Source organism: Pongo abelii, chromosome 1 (assembly GCF_028885655.2).
Source record: "Pongo abelii isolate AG06213 chromosome 1, NHGRI_mPonAbe1-v2.0_pri, whole genome shotgun sequence".
NCBI lineage: Eukaryota > Metazoa > Chordata > Mammalia > Primates > Hominidae > Pongo > Pongo abelii.
Window position 1 is genome coordinate 69,732,203 of NC_071985.2, and position 15,219 is coordinate 69,747,421.

General features: G+C 56.0%; 1 protein-coding gene across 3 annotated transcripts in view; it reads right to left on the reverse strand.

Annotated features, from left to right (window-relative positions):
* Positions 1-3,550: 3,550 nt before the first annotated feature.
* Positions 3,551-15,219, reverse strand: part of QSOX1 (quiescin sulfhydryl oxidase 1) — a 43,470-nt gene continuing 31,801 nt past the window's right edge. For 2 of the 3 annotated variants that reach the window (XM_002809734.6, XM_054550438.2), the window contains 4 exons: positions 11,995-12,117; positions 10,991-11,138; positions 7,191-7,370; positions 3,551-5,326 (listed from right to left, as the gene is read on the reverse strand). In XM_002809734.6, coding sequence (XP_002809780.4) covers positions 4,551-5,326; positions 7,191-7,370; positions 10,991-11,138; positions 11,995-12,117 — 1,227 coding nt within the window. In that variant the 3' untranslated portion in view covers positions 3,551-4,550. The remainder of the gene's footprint in view (positions 5,327-7,190; positions 7,371-10,990; positions 11,139-11,994; positions 12,118-15,219) is intronic. The other variant, XM_009240397.4, reaches the window with a different exon arrangement.

The window sequence follows — 15,219 nt, forward strand, 5'->3', positions numbered from 1 at the left end:
GGTATGAAGATTAAATTGCTCCTCTTGAAGTTTGGTTTAGTTCTCAAAGCTAGGGGTGGGAATCCTATCACCCTGCCCAAGGAGCAGCCTTTCCTTTCAGAGGAGGTGGAGGGAGGGGTGAAAGGGGTGTTGAAGGGGAAGAGGAGGGATGCTGTGGAAGGATACTGGGCCCACCCTGGAGCTTCCCTGGCACCTGAGGGAGAATGAGGCAGTGATGGGGCTGCAGAGGCCTATGGGGTGCTCTGCCTCAAGACTGTCAGGCTGGTGTGAGTGAGCTCTCCCCTCTCACACCTGGCCTGGGATTCTATCAGGATATTAATCTTACAGGCTGTGATTTCCTTTGGCCAAGAATCCTTTCTCTGGAAGGCCCTGCAGGAAAAACCTCTCCTCTCCACTCTACATGGAGCTGGCAATACATGGATGGGAATCCCAGGAAGAGGGAGAGGAATTTAGCAGGGACCCGCAAACTAAGTCTGCAGCCGCCATTTCACACACAAGCTGAGCCAAGGTCACACCCAACGAACCTGGTTTCCTCTCCTCCTTCAAACAAGGCCTAAAAACAAGGACCTGAGACAGGGCACTTCGGCCTCGATACAGGGAATGGAGCGAGAGCTCTAGAAAAGGTGGATTCCTTCAGGGTGTCCCCGCTCCCTGACACCAATACCCAACAGTGGTTAATGCCACTGTTGGAGGGAATAAGGGCTGGCACCCAGCAGCACCACCACATAAAGTCTCAGGAAAGTCTGTAACTCTTCTGATGGAACAGGACATGAAACAGAATCACATGTGTTAGAAGGTGTAGAGACTGCAGCTCCAGGGTTGAGCGGGGTGGGATCTGGGGTCAAGTCCTAGATCTACCTCTCACCATTTGGGAGAATAGGGCAAATGTATTTATTTTGGTGAGAGTAAAGGGGATAGGATGTTTCTTAATCTCTTTAAGCCTCAGCTTCTTCATCTTGCGTTGTTGGAGGATTAAATGAGATTTAAATGAGTGCAAAGTTCAATAAATCGTACACATCAATTCTCCAATACACATTTCAGGCATTTTAGGAGCCCCATCTCATGAAGGAAATCCATACTACTGTGGCAGATGGGGGTGGGGAGGCACTTTCCACTCAACACCTCAGTTCAACTCTGGATGGTGGCACCTGTCAGGGTGGCTTGGGGCTTGCCACCTGGAGGCCCAGCTCCAGGGACACCCTTCACAGAATATCCTGTGGGAACGGCACCCCCCAAGCACAACACAGCCCCTTGAGTTTTCAGGTATGAAGACAGGAGACGACATGACATGAGCAGTGGGCTACCATTATTAAGCACTTAGTGTTTGCCCAGCATGGTACAACAATCTGGTAGGTGGGTAGTTTATCTCCAATGACACATGGGGACAAGGGGATAAGTTATCTTGCTCAAAGTCACACAGCCAGTGAGTGTTGGAAGCTGGATTCAAACCCAGACGTCAGATTCCAGAGTCCATTCTCTTCAAGGATGGACTTGACCCCACCCTGACCCAGGGCCCAAATTTGAGGGCTCTCTCTGAGCCCACCTGACTTTCCTCCAGGGTCAAGGCTGGCTGGGTCCCCTGGAGCCCTCTCCTCCACCCCCACACCCAGAGGACAGGCTGCATCAGGGGTCTTCCCACCCCCACCTGATACCAAGGCTGCTGGAGAGGAGCCTGGCCCAAGGTGGGGCTGCCCCTCTTGGACCTCCAAGAATGCTGCATGGAGCAGCCCCTCAGAGCTGTAGTCCCTCTACACCTGCCCTGTGGCCCCTCCAGCCTCGACCCCCACCCCTCCCACTTCCTGGATTCCCATCCTTCAGGTCTCGTAGAAGCCTCCCCAACACCCTCCCTGCTTGGTCTCTATCCTTCAGAACCCTCATCACAACCTGTCCTTGCCTCTAGAACAGAAGCCCCATAGCAGCAGGGACCACGTCTGTTTTAGCTTCAGTTTCTAGCCCAGTGCAGCACTGTGAAAATCCTTAATAACATTTTTTAAAAGTTTTTGAATTCTACTTTTCTTTGCTGACTTGGCATGTGCTTTCTCCTCTGCCCGTAACCCCCGTTCCTCCTTATTTCCTTGCTAACACCTACTCGTCTTTCAAAGCTCCATGCCACTGTCTCCTTGAGGAAATTGTTCCTGTGCCCCCAGTAGGTAACACGCCAGACAGAGGCAAGATTCTCTATCCCGCCCCAGACAAGGAGCCTTTGCTTTGCAGGGCTCCCCTTGGGACCCTCTCTTGCCAGGAGAGCCTCTAGAGAAGCCATCTAGAAGGGCATTCAAGCCTCAGCAAGCCCCAGCTCCCAGCCTGGCAGACTGGGTGGGGGAGGGCCCAGCTGGTGGGCGAGGCTGGTTTATCGATGTTGCCGAGAGCCCTGGGGAAATCAAGTGAAAGGCAGCCGCGCTGCTGAGGAGGCCCACCCGTTTATCAACCAGAGGGGCTGGGGCCGGGCAAAAAGAGGCTCGGCTGCCAGAGGCAGCTGTGAGGTGGGAGGTCCACACCACTCCGTGGGCCTGAAGGCTGGGCTACACGCTATGCAGCCCTGGCTGCTGCGACAGTGTTTCCAACGTAGCGCTAATTCTAGGTAACTGATTTTGGCTTTAGAAATACCGTCACTGGAGCCACAGGGCTTGCAGACAGAAATCCCCTGCACTTGGCATTGGGCAAGGAGCCCTTAGGGGGTGAGGGGCAGGCTTATTCAGTGGCCTTGGTGCAGTGGCCACACAGAGCACCGGCCCTGGGAGCCTCTGTCTTCCTCCTGCAGGTCAGGGTTGCCTCCTGATTGTGGGTTCCTGTCTGTCTCTCAGGCCCCCAGCCAGGGCCAGCCCAAGGGAGCAGGGGGTACAGAGCACAACCAGGAGGATGGAGCCGATGGGTGCCTGGATCAGGGGCACAGAGAGGGAATCCAACCCAGGAGCCCAGCAAGGCGCTGCAGCTAAAGAGGTCGAGGGAAACATGGAGGGAGACTGCCATCCCTCCCCAGCCCCAGCTGCCCCATAGCAGGAGTGGCCTTGGCATCCGACCTGATCCACATAGCGCCCAGGCCATCTGAGCAGAGTGAAGATGTCAAAGAGAAAAACCAAATCAGATTGAGGCTCCTGCTCCTCCTTAATGAGGTTCATTATCAGCGGCTCTGATCCTTGTAAAACCCAGCAGGCCAGATTAGGGGCAGGCTCTCTAATCCTGGCTGACTCCTCCCCACCGAGTGGCCAGCCCTGCAGCTCTGACAAACAAGCCCTTCCTTCCTGGAGGAGCTGGAATTAGGCAGGTGCAGACAGGCTCCTCCCTCACCAGCCCAGGGCACTGAGGCAGGAGCTCTCAGGGAGGATTGGGGCAGGGGGTGGCAAGGCTGCACATCCAGAGGCCTGTCCCTGTGCATGAAAAGGCCATGGGGTTTGGGTGCGGACAGCTCTATGGGCAGTCTGTGGCCAGGAGCTGTGTGTGCTGAGGGACATCGAGTCTGGCTGCATTCCAGGTGAGGCTGGTCTCTGTGCATTCTGTCCAGACCTGGACACTAGGTCTCCAAGCAGCAAGTTAAAGAACACACCAATGCTTGCCTTAACAAAAATAATTTATTCCACACACCTCCCAAGCAGGGGGTAGCGTGGGAATCAAGCATGTGTAAGGCACTGCCCCCCGCTCAGACCCTTCTAACTTCTGCACACTGGAAGGTGAAACATGGAGAGAGAAGACACTCCCCTCCCTAGCTTCTACCCGGCACCCTCCAAAGATGAGCGTTCATCTTGGAGACCAAAATAAAAAAGGACGAAAGACCAGGCTCAGAGGGAGCAGAGCTCAATGGGGGGAAGTGAAAGCAGCCATCTTCTCCTGCAGCTAAGCCAGGGCCAAGGCACTAGAGACCCACATCCTTCCCATGCCACCAACTCATCAGGTCCCACCAAGCAAGCCACTCACCCTACAGCCCAGCAACCATGGCTTGCCTCACCTGGGAGACCAGCACCACTTCCAGAAGCTTCCAAACCCCACCCTGAAGCCAAACCCCACCCAGGAGGTCTGAGGAGCTGGAGGCTGGCCAGGCATAGAAGGCCCTGGGTGGTCCTTCCTCCCAAGGTGCAAAGGCTTCTTCATTGTCCGGAAGGGAGCAGGGTGGGCGGAGCCCCAGCAGCTAGTGAGGAGTTCCATTCCAGCCCACCCAGCTCGGAGGACCCTCCTCTGGCTTCACTTGCCCCAATTTAGGGCCAAGACCAAGCAGGAGAGACTGAGGCTCCAGTGAGAATGAGGCAGGACTTCAAATAAGCTGAAAAACAGGAATGTGGTGCTAAGAGGCCAGGGACTGAGCTGCCCTATGCCTGCTGCCCAGGGCTGCCCTCCCTGCGCAGCAGGGGAACCTGGACCCTGCTCCTGTCTTTTGTGTCAAAGGAGCTCTCTGTCCTAGCAGCCCCAAGAAGCTTCACTGGAGCGACTGGTTTTCCTGAATTTCACACACTTCTAGGCCAGACAAGGAGCAAGGGGTGGGAGGGGAGGGAATGGGGTCAGGGGGCTCGAGGAGCCTAGAGATGGCAGCTCCCTCTCCCGCCTTCTCCCTAGGTGGTTCAGGCTGCAGGGTGGCCAGCATGGCCCTTCAGGGCCCTTATCTTGGCCCGGAAGTAGGCGTACATGGCCAGCAGGCCCATGAAGGACAGGGAATAGAGCCCCACACAGAGGCTGATGTCCAGGTAAGAGAAGCCCCCTCCCAGCACCTGCAGCCACTGGCCTCGGCCCCGCCCAGCTTGGGCCCCCAGCTGGCCCTCAGGGATGTCAACCAGCTGCTTGGAGCTGCGGCCCACGCGCCTGACCTCCGAGGGACCCCAGAGGTGGTTCTTCTCAGCCCTGGACTCGGCCAGCAATGCAGCCCCTGTGTCTCGCTTGCTCAAGTGCCACTGCCCACGCGGCTGCTCCCGCTCATTCGTCTGAAGCTCTGCCATGTGCTCAGGAGGCTCCTGGCCTGGTGCAGCTCCGAGGCCAGGGCGCAGCTTCGGGGGGCGACTTGCCTCAGGTCTCTCAGCTGGCACATCTGGGGTGGTGTTTGTGGAGGACTTCATCATCTCAGGCTTCCCAAGGTCCACAGTTGAATTCCGGCTTTCCAGCTCCAGGGCTCCCATCGCCAGCTCTGGGGCGGCTGCCACATTCTGTGCTTCCCTCTGGGCAGCTGACCCAGCTGCAGCGAAGTCCAGGATAATGTTGCTTGGGGAGAAGTGGGCCTTGAGGAAGTTGAGGGTGGCTTCCACGTCCCACACGGGCACATCCAGGCGTTCATTGTGGCAGGCAGAACAAAGTTCACGGGGTGGCCACTGCACCTTGGGGAACTGGGGGTCCTCGCTGGGGGCACCTACAGAGGGAAGCATACACAGGCTGGTGGTGACATCAGTCCCACTCAAAAGCCCAGACCACACTCCTCCACTCAGAACGCCAGCTTTCTTGTCTGCAGAAAGGGCTCGCCACTGCCCTTCCAGAGGATGGGTAATTAGAAAATACAGATTACAAACACTAGCCCACAGTGGGAGCTCAACAGATGGCAGCATGGAGGAGGAGGCAGATCCACCTACCCCTCAGCCCCAGCCCTCCGTGCTTTTCCAGGGAAGCGTGAAGAGCGCCATCTCAGTCATTTCCCAGTGTTGGCCAGACCCACTGTCCTGCTATGTGGACTTTACAACCAGCCTTTACCCCAGTACCAGACACAGGAAAGGGCAGGAGTACTCATTTTGATCTGCTTTGCAGTCTTTGGTTGGTCTGCTCGTGTTTGTCTTTTTTTGCATTTTTCTGACATTTTCCAAATTATACAAACTGTGCAAATAGGTTACTTTGTCAATTCGAGGGAAAATGTGTTTTCAAGCAAGAGGCAGCTGCTCATGGCAATCCTTGCTTTTACCCAGCAGCAGCCCTCTGGGGTAGGGGTGGGCTCCAAGGGGTAGTTGCGGGGAGACCTGAGGGGTACTTGGAAGAGTCAGGATACTGTGGGGGCTGCAGGCTGTTGGTACCCCAGGTGGGGCCAGCCCTCTAGGCAGCCTCTGGATGAGTCCCAGAAAGTGAGCCACGGCCACCAGACCCTCATGCAGTGTTGCCCAGGGAATGCATCAGCCCATCCCTTCTATGGAAGCAGCTCTCCTAAAGGTTTTAATAGGGGACAAGTTGTTGGCTACAAGGAAGCAGGAGCAGCAGCAAGTGGCACGCAAGTCAGAATGGTTATTTTGGGGAGGGGACAACAAGCAGAGTCAAGGGTCCAGTCATGAGTCACAGTGATCAGGCCTTGCGGAGGGGGCTCTCAGCTTGTGCCTGGTAATTATGAGTTTCTTCTGAAAGGACCCCACCAGAGAGGGGAGGGAACCACCCTGCTTCTGGCCTCTCAGGGAGAGGCCCAGGCTCCTGGCCCTCCAGCGGCAGCTGGGAGCCTGCCGAGTTCAAGGGGCTGAAGGGTCAAATGGAGCATTTGGTGGCAGGGGCGGGGCGGGGGGAAGAAGACAGGCACATGTCTTCCTTTCAAAGTTCGATAGGAGGCCCCAGGAGACCACGATCAAGTGCAGGCGACTGCACCACCACCTGCTCCATTCAGCTCCTTTAACCTCGGCTCCGCCCTGGTCTCCCGCCCCTGGGAGGCTGTCACAGCCACGTGTACCGCTCCCTCCCGACACACAGACCGCCTCCTGTCCACAGATGGCTCCCTCCTGACCCAGCTCCCTGGAGTTTAATGTGTTTGCCTGTTAGAGCCATCAGACTCCTGATGAGGAAAAGGAAGCACCATAATGAGGGAACACAGAGGGCAAGGCTCCCTCCTGGGAGCCGGTGCCTGATATTTCCAGGAATGACCTGGTCTCCTCCAGCCCCTTCTCTCATCAGACCCTTCCCAGGGAGAGAGAACCCCAGCTCCCTCCACGCTAGCAGTTTGAGTAAGGGGCCAACAGCCAGAAGACGGAGCAGGGGAGGCGGGAGAGGGACCCTAGTAGGCTAGAGAGGGGCCCTAGAGCAGGGAAAGAGTGAGCAACGGCATGGGAAGACCAGGGTCTTACAGTGTCAAAGCCTTGATTTCCTCATGTCAAAAATGGGGCTGATGATATTGGCATTGGTTAACAGGCCTGGGCTGTGACTGAGGGGACAATGAGTGTCCCTTCCCCAACTTTTGGCCTAAGACTCCAAAGTATCCTCACCCCTTCGTCCCCCCACAGGTGATTCCAGCCTTGGGGATGGCTCTTCCTTACCTGCAAGGCGAGCATTGACCCTGTTGTGGCTAGACCAGAGCCAGAGGACAGCAGCGTTGGGACTCCTCACCCGGTGCATGGAGGCAGCAGCCATCTGCTCGAAGTGGCTAGCGCAGTCTCGGCAGCCGAAGAAGTAGTGCACGTAGCCTCGGATGGCTGGGAGGACCTCCTTGGCCTTGGCTACAGGGCAGAGGAGACGCCATGCACCAGCCCTTCAGGCTGCCAGCCCCACAGCCGTTGCCTCCCCAGGCCACCCTGCCATCCCCCATCCTGCCCTGGCCACCCCTGCACAGGTGCTGCACACCCCAGCCTATGCCAGCAGAGGCCCAGTGTCCCCTTGTCTACTTCTCTACCTGCCATGGTCACTTTACAGGAGACCCCATCCCCCCAAAACTCCTAAACCTGGATCCCCTTCCCTGCCACTAACCTGGGTGCTTGTCACTCACACCCAGGACAAAGTCCACACTCCTCAGCAGGACACTCAGGCTTTTTGTGACATGGTGAGAGAGGTCAGCAGGGGCCACACGGCCACCGCCCTAGCCCCTGGCCCCTCCTTCCCTGCCCACTCATGCTGCCTGTCCCATTTGCTTTCGCCATGCCTCACCTCCCTCGGGCCTGGACCTGGCCTGCACATGCCCTTCCCATTTGTCTCCATCTCTCCTCGCTCTATCCTTCCATTCCCCCCACCCCCTCCCACCCACTGGGCCCTCTGTACTGGCATCAGCAAAGGCCTGTTAACCAGCCCCACTTTCTTGCTCTAACTGAAACCAGGCTCCCCGCTGAAGACACCACTCCTAATCCAACACGCCCCTCCTAAGCCCTTCACCCTCAGGCTCCAGGGCTGCTGATGCTTGCCTCCAAGCTCGCTCCTTCCTACCGCAAACCTCCCAGGCCTTTAGAAGCCAATCTCCTGCTTTTACCCCTCCACACAGCAGGACGTTGGCACCCTACTCTCTTGTCACTCCTGGCAAGGTGAGATCCGCAGCAGCCCACGCCTGCCTCTCTCTCCTCTGCCCTCTCAGCTTGTTCTGCACCCAGCACAGGTGCCCACCTCCCCACCCGGCCCTGGCGGTGCTCAGCCTCTGTCTCTGCTGCTGCTTGGGTTGCCCCACTCCTCACCTCCTCCAGGATTTCACTCCCGTTAATGTTTTCTTTCTTTACTGCGCCATCCATTTATCCCCTGATAAGGGATCATTTCAACTGGGGAAAAGGATGATCATAAAGAAGTTCGCTCTAACCCAGTCATGCCCCAGTTCCTGCTCATTATCTCCAGAATCTTGCCTCCTGGTCTCTCTCCAGCCGAATCCAACAAGGCCATTATCTCCACTACGCCACTGACACAGCCCTTGCTAGAGATGTCCTCATCTTGCACCACCTCCAGCAGCACTGGCCCCAGTGACTACACCTCCATCTTGAAACACTGGACTCTGGGGCCCCCTTGAAATCACCATGGCCTCCCCCTTTCAGCCTCCTTTGCTGGTGGTTTGATGCTCAGGATTCAGTCCTCAGCACTCTTCTCTATCTCCCTACCAGGGAGCTCATCCAGTCCCACAGCTTGAGCTCTGATGCTACTAACGACTATAAAGCTGATCTCTCTATTCCCCACCTCTCCCTGGAACTCCAGACTCAGCTGTGCACACCTCCATTGGGAGGTCTATTGACACAAAGTGGGCCATTGATTCCACCATCCCACCCCGAGCCCCTGATTCCTCAGCTTACAGGACTGTCATCCACCAGAGGCTCAGGCCCCACAGCCCTGGAGACCACCCGAGTCCTGCTTCCCACATACCCTTCCTCCAATCTATCAGTAAGTCCCTCAGCTCTGCCTTTAACATATCCCCAAATCTGACCACTTCCTCCAGGGGCACACTGACAACCCTAGTCCAGGCCCGACCACCACTGCTGGGCGAGCTCCGCAGCTTGCTCCTCAGCCGCCCTGCCTCCCCCTGCCCTGCAATAGCCCATCCTCCACATTTCTAAAGTGTTAACTGTCTGTCACTTCCGTTAGCCTCTCCAGTGGCTTCTCAAAATGCCATAACCAACCTCCAAACCCTGCCCTCGCCAAGGCCTCTGAGCCCATGAGCGCTCACCTCCGCCCCCGGCCTCTCTCTGCAGCCCCACCTCCCTCCCTCCGGCCACAGCAGCCTTCTTTCAGTGCTGCCCACACACCAGGCTTGTCCTTTGCACCTGCTGGTCTCCGGCCTGCGCTATGGGCCAAATTATGTCCCCCCAAATTCCTATGTTGAAGCCCTAATCCCCAGCCTCGCAGAATGTGGCCATATGTGGAGACAGGGTCTTTAAAGAGGTAATGAAGGTAAAATAAGGTCATTAGGGTGGGCCCTAATCCAATAGGACTGGTGTCCTTGCAGGAAGAGGAAATTTGGAAATGGATTGGGAGAGGGACAACTGCATGGAGACACAGGGAGAAGATGACCACCACCCAGCCAAGGAGAGGCTTGAAGAAACCAGCACCGACACCTCCACCTTGCACTTCAGCCTCCAGAACTCAGACAACAGACGTCTACTGTCTGAGCCCCAGCCTGACATTTGTCAGTGCAGCCCAAGGACACCAACACAGCCTGGGAGACTCTCTTCCCAGACGTCCCACACTGCCTTCTCCTCTCCACGTGGGTCCCAGCACCGGGCCCTCCACAGGGAAGCCTTCCCCAGACCCCTCTCCAGACAGCACCCGCTCCGGCACTGCTTTGCTTTGTCTTCCTCAGCATTCATCATCATGGCTGAAGCCATCCCTCTGTGTCTGTCTTCTGCCACTCAGATAATGGCCCTGTGGGGGCAGGGACCTGTCTCATATGCTGCTGTGTCCCCGGAACCTGCAGCGCCACATGGCATGGTGGAGATGCTCCATACATACTGGCTTTCCACACCACTGCCTGGCAGTTCCTCTGATTCACGGGGCTCCACACAGGCTGCTCCCTCTGCTGGGATGCTCCTCTCCTGGCGGAATCCCTACTCACCCATCACCCCTCAACTCACCCCGTGAGGCCTCGGGCCCCTTCCCAATGGCGTCGAGCCTGCCCTCTCTTCACCCCCACATCCTTCTCTCCGCCACGGCCCTAGCCCTGGTGCACTGCAGGCCTCTCTCTGTCCCCCTGCCTCACGATAGAGGTCCACCAAGAGCGGGCACTGTCGCCCTTTTCACCCATGTATCTATCCTCCAAGCCAAGCCGCAGCCTAGTATAAACCTGGTTCCTCAATCAGTGTGGACTGAATTGGATGTGCATCCTTTCAGTCTTCAAAAGCAGGTATAGGGCAGCATGGCCAGAGAGCATGGTGGTGCAGTTTGTGGACAATCCAAGGCAGCAGGGGAAATGTGTTTCCCCAACTTCCCCCAGGAAATTGTTTTTCAGTGGGAAGCGCAATAAAATTGCTCAAAGTGCCTGCTATGTATCAGCTATGTAGACTGTAAAATACATGTTTTTTTCTTTGTTAAGAGTATAAAAAAATAGAATCACAATTTTTTCATGAAGACTGAAAGCAAAGCAAACTATAAGCCCGGAGAAAGCCAGGGAGAGGCCTCAGCCCCAGAGCTCCCAGGGCTGAGAACAGGACTGGTTGAATTCCCAAAGTCTGCTCCCTCCTGGGATCGGTTCTATTCTGGCCATGTGGGGCTACCTGCAGATACAGCAATCCAGCCAAAGCCCCAAGGCTGACTCTCCCCATCCTCTGGCAGCTGGGAGTCAGTGGGGCAATTCAAGGGAGCTGCCCTGCTCCCTCTCCCCTTGGAGGGCCGAACAGAGCAGGGTCAGAGGCACAGTGGGGTGAACGGGCCCTGGACGTACCTGCTTCCTGTGAGCGGTCTATATTTTGCCGAGCTGCCTGCACAGTCAAGAAGTGGAAGAGGACCCACAGGGAGCAGGGAAAGCCCCGGAAATGCGGCTCACTCCCCTGGCAGCCAATCCAGTTCACCTTCTTGGCAAGAACGGCACCCTGAGGGACACACGAGTGTGAGTGCACATATGGAGAAGGAAAAGGATGAGAGAAGCAGAGAGAGAAGCTTCTAGGAGACAGCCCTAAGACAAATGAGGTCCCTCAGTCTATCACCTCGAAGGTGGCATTTCCCTTTCACCAGCTCCACCCACTGAAGCAGCAGCAGACCTAAAAATCTGTGACCCAGATCAAGCTGCATCCCGTTCCAGCCTCAACTTCCCCAGCTGTAACACAAGGGCGTTATCCATCCTGTTCCAGCCTCAACTTCCCCAGCTGTAACACAAGGGCGTTATCCATCCCGTTCCAGCCTCAACTTCCCCAGCTGTAACACAAGGGGGTTATCTCTGAGGTCCCTTCAAGATTTGACACCCTACAGGTCTACAAGGTTTTATACCTCTGCTGGCTGCAGTGACCCACTTTTGCAAACAGCAGCATGAGCAGGAGCCCAGAAGGTGCGCTGGAGAGGGCCAGGGAGGCCATGCTGAGCAGCACCACACACTAAGAGGCAGCACAGGGTAGTTGTTAAAAACTCTGGTGTCTCACCAAGTTTTCATCCCAGCCCACTTACTGGCTCCATGATCCCAGACAAGTTGCTTAATCTCTTCAAAGTACTGTTTCTTCATCTGCTAAATGGGGAGAATATCTACCTTCCACTAACGTTATGAGGATTAAATGAGATGTGCGGCATAGAGAGCTCAATCAATAGTCATTTATTGATTATTAATGGAAGGACCCAACCAAGATCACTGACTCCCTGGTGCAAACTGGTGAAGAAGGTCGGAAATGACAGGGTTAACCCCTTGCACTCTCATAAATATGGAGGATGGAGAGATCTTTATTTGCTTCCCAGACTCACCTCTTTCCTGTCATCCAGGGCAGTTTTAAAGAAACTGTAGGGAATTTTATTTCTCTTCTGTCTCTTGAGCCATTCATTCACGGAGTGCAGGAAGTTCTGGACTAAGGGCCGGCCAGGGAAATACTGTGGGGAGGAACAAGAGGAAGCTGGAGAGTGAAAAGCAATTCCCCAAGTTCCCCGTCCTGCAGATAATAGGAAGCTATGCAGAAGAAGGCGGGGGGTGGTGGGGGGAGGGCAGTGGGGAGGAGGTTGTGGAAAGTTCCAAAACCACCAGGAAAACATTCTAACTAAGACACAAATGTGACTTCTGTACTACCTTTGCTCTGGGACACCTGGTAAGGCTAGAAGACGGGATAGGGAAGGTGCTCGCTCTAAGTGGGGTGGGGTCCTGGAGGTCTCCCTCTCTCAGACCTCGGGCTCCTGTGCAGCACCCCCCGACCATGTGCCACCACTGGGAGGAAGGCTGGAGCACTTGTGCCCCTTGCCAGGGCTGCTGGGAGCCCTGGGCCACACAGTCCTGTCTTTGGGTGGTCCTCAGATAGAGCTGACTTGCCAACTGACTGGCCAGCTGGGTTAGGTGGGCACGAGACCTTTCATTTGGATTCCATGGGCTGCCAGTGAGGATCAGCCAGGCCAGGGGCTCAGAGCCAAGATCCAGATCTTGATGGTAACTCCCAGTGGTCTCTGAGGAGCATGAAAAGCTACTCTGACAATAAGTCAACTCAAATCTGATTAGTATCAGCACTTTAAAACCACAAGGACTCCAGGGATGAGGGTGTGTGTGTGTGTGTGTGTGTGTGTGTGTGTGTGTGTGTGTGTGTGTGTGTGTGTGTGTGTGTGTGTGTGTGTGTGTGTGTGTGTGTGTGTGTGTGTGTGTGTGTGTGCGCGCACGCGCGCGCACAGCACAAGGGGCGGAGGGCAGGAGAAAGAGGGGCACAGCAGCGAGCTGGTCAGATAAAACCACAAAGAGGCTGGCCAAGGGGATGAGGACCCTGAGAAACTCACAGCAAAGAAAGCAAAGACAAACATTTGAGAGGAGAAGGATACTGGAGACACGAATGGTAACTAAACAGGAAAACCTGCTAACAGATCCATTCCTCTGAGAAAGCCATTAAATATTCCTATCAAACATTGGGCTGGACACCTTCCCCCAGAGTGAGAAGTGGCTGGAAAAGACCACGCTTTGACACCTGCCCTCCTGGTGAGCCCACACGGGCCTCTGGAACTCATACACAAATTTACAGCTTGAAGTCAGCACTTCTCACTGACCTTTGCCATCATCCCGACTTAGAAACTTCCGCCTTCTAAGGTGACAGTGCCAGAAGGATGGATGAATTAAGGAGCTCTGGACAACTGGGAGCAAGGAAACCCTGGTGCCCACACGCCACCCAGTGGCCGCTCCTGCCAGCTGCTCACAGGAGGGAGCACGGGCCAGGAAAGGCCGGGTGGGAGGGCACAAGCAGGACATGCAGAGGGCCTCCTGACTGACCGGGCACTTGCAGGGCTGGCAGCTCGCCAGGGGGAGCCAGCAGTGTGCGCTGGCACCCTTAGGCATTCGGGCCTCTGAGCACCATGCACTTGGTGGTAATGGGCATGGGCTGGATGCGAGTGGGTGTGGCTCCCTGCCCAGCCCCTCACTAGCTGGAGGACCCTGGCAAGGTGCTTTAGTTTTCTGGGGCTTTGTTTCACCTTCTATGAAACGGAGATCATACTAGAAGCCATGCTGTGGAATCTGCTCTGAGAAACAGAATGTGGAGCTAATATACAAAGAACACTGCAGGCACCGGCAGGGCTGAAGAAATGGTAGCTGCTAGGATACTACTATTCAGGAAGAAGCTACCCAAGCAAGGCAAGGACCAGAATACTCTGCAGACCCCAGGGGATGTGCAGGCAAAACCCAAACAGAGGGTCTCCAGGCCCGTGCCCCCAATGCCTCTGCTGCTACTGCTGGGCATACCTGGCTTCCCTCTGTCCTCCACCCCACTGCCAGCCCTGCCCTGAGGGCCCTGGCTCTGGCAGGGCAGGCACCTTCATCTCAAGCTCATTCCCAGCCCTTGCTGAAGGCAGAGACTCAGCAGGCACAGAGAGGGTGATGCCTCTGCCCAGCTCAGGGACTTTCTGTATCTCATTCTTTTCCACCATACTGACTGCAAACAGCCCCACTGGGGACAAAGAAAATAGCAGGTTTGAGCACAGCTGAGAGATGTGAGCGACACACAAGCCGATCTTCCTAGGGTGACTCCTTTGGAGAGTACTGGACTAGGGTGGTGGGGTGTCTGAGGCATGCCGGGAAAGCATGCTGGGGGCTCTCCCTCATGGGTCAGGAGGAGGGACCGTACATGGGACCGTTCTGGACTTTTCCCCTCTAAGTCTCTAGGTTGTCAACCCCAGGCCTCTGCACTGTGAGGACCAAACAGCTCTCAGCCTTGGAGGAAAGGTCTCTATTATGGCAATGGACTGAAGAACAAGGGCTCATTTTGCATGGGACTTCAGCGAGGGGCCAACGACTGTCCTGCCTTAGGCTGAAACGTCCCTGTCAGGCCCTCTCAGTGTCACCACGCATGCATGTGACCAAGCCAAGGGGCCAGGTCAGGGAGGTGGGAAGGAGGGATCAGGCTGGCAGGAAGTCCCCAAGGAGAGGCACAAATCACCCGAGGGCAGCCCCAGCTTCCTGCAGACCCGCACTGAGGAGGGCAGGCTCAGATCCAGGCCCCAGGGCCAAGGGAGGCTAAGCCAGCGGCCAAACCCGAAGCGCCCAGAGCCGCATCTGACTCAGCAGTACTGAGGAGCAGAGTCCTGGGTTTCCAGCAGGGATGCTTTCCAGCAGGGATGCAATGGCCAGGATCTGGAACCAAAGGGAAGGGCGCAGAGAGGGAATGGCAGCCACCTCTCACCTTCAGAGAGGAAGGAGCGCAGGCTCAAGGCCTGACCAGAACACCTCCGGGCTGGCAGAACAAAGGCATGGCACTTGAGCTCCCTCGGCCTCTTAAATCGGGGTGGACAAAATAAACCACCCGCCTCGCAGAGTAGTTAAGAGGATTAAATCCTAGACAAACATGAGGTCCTCAATAAATAGGAGCTACCCTTCGTGGAGTAGCCATCTTCCCGGGGAAACTATAAAGGAATAAGGAAGGCATGGCCAGGGCCAGGGATTGGGTCAGACTGGGAGGGAAGCAAGGAGTATCAGAAGAGCATCCTCTCCTTCGCCAGGGTGTCCTAGGGGTC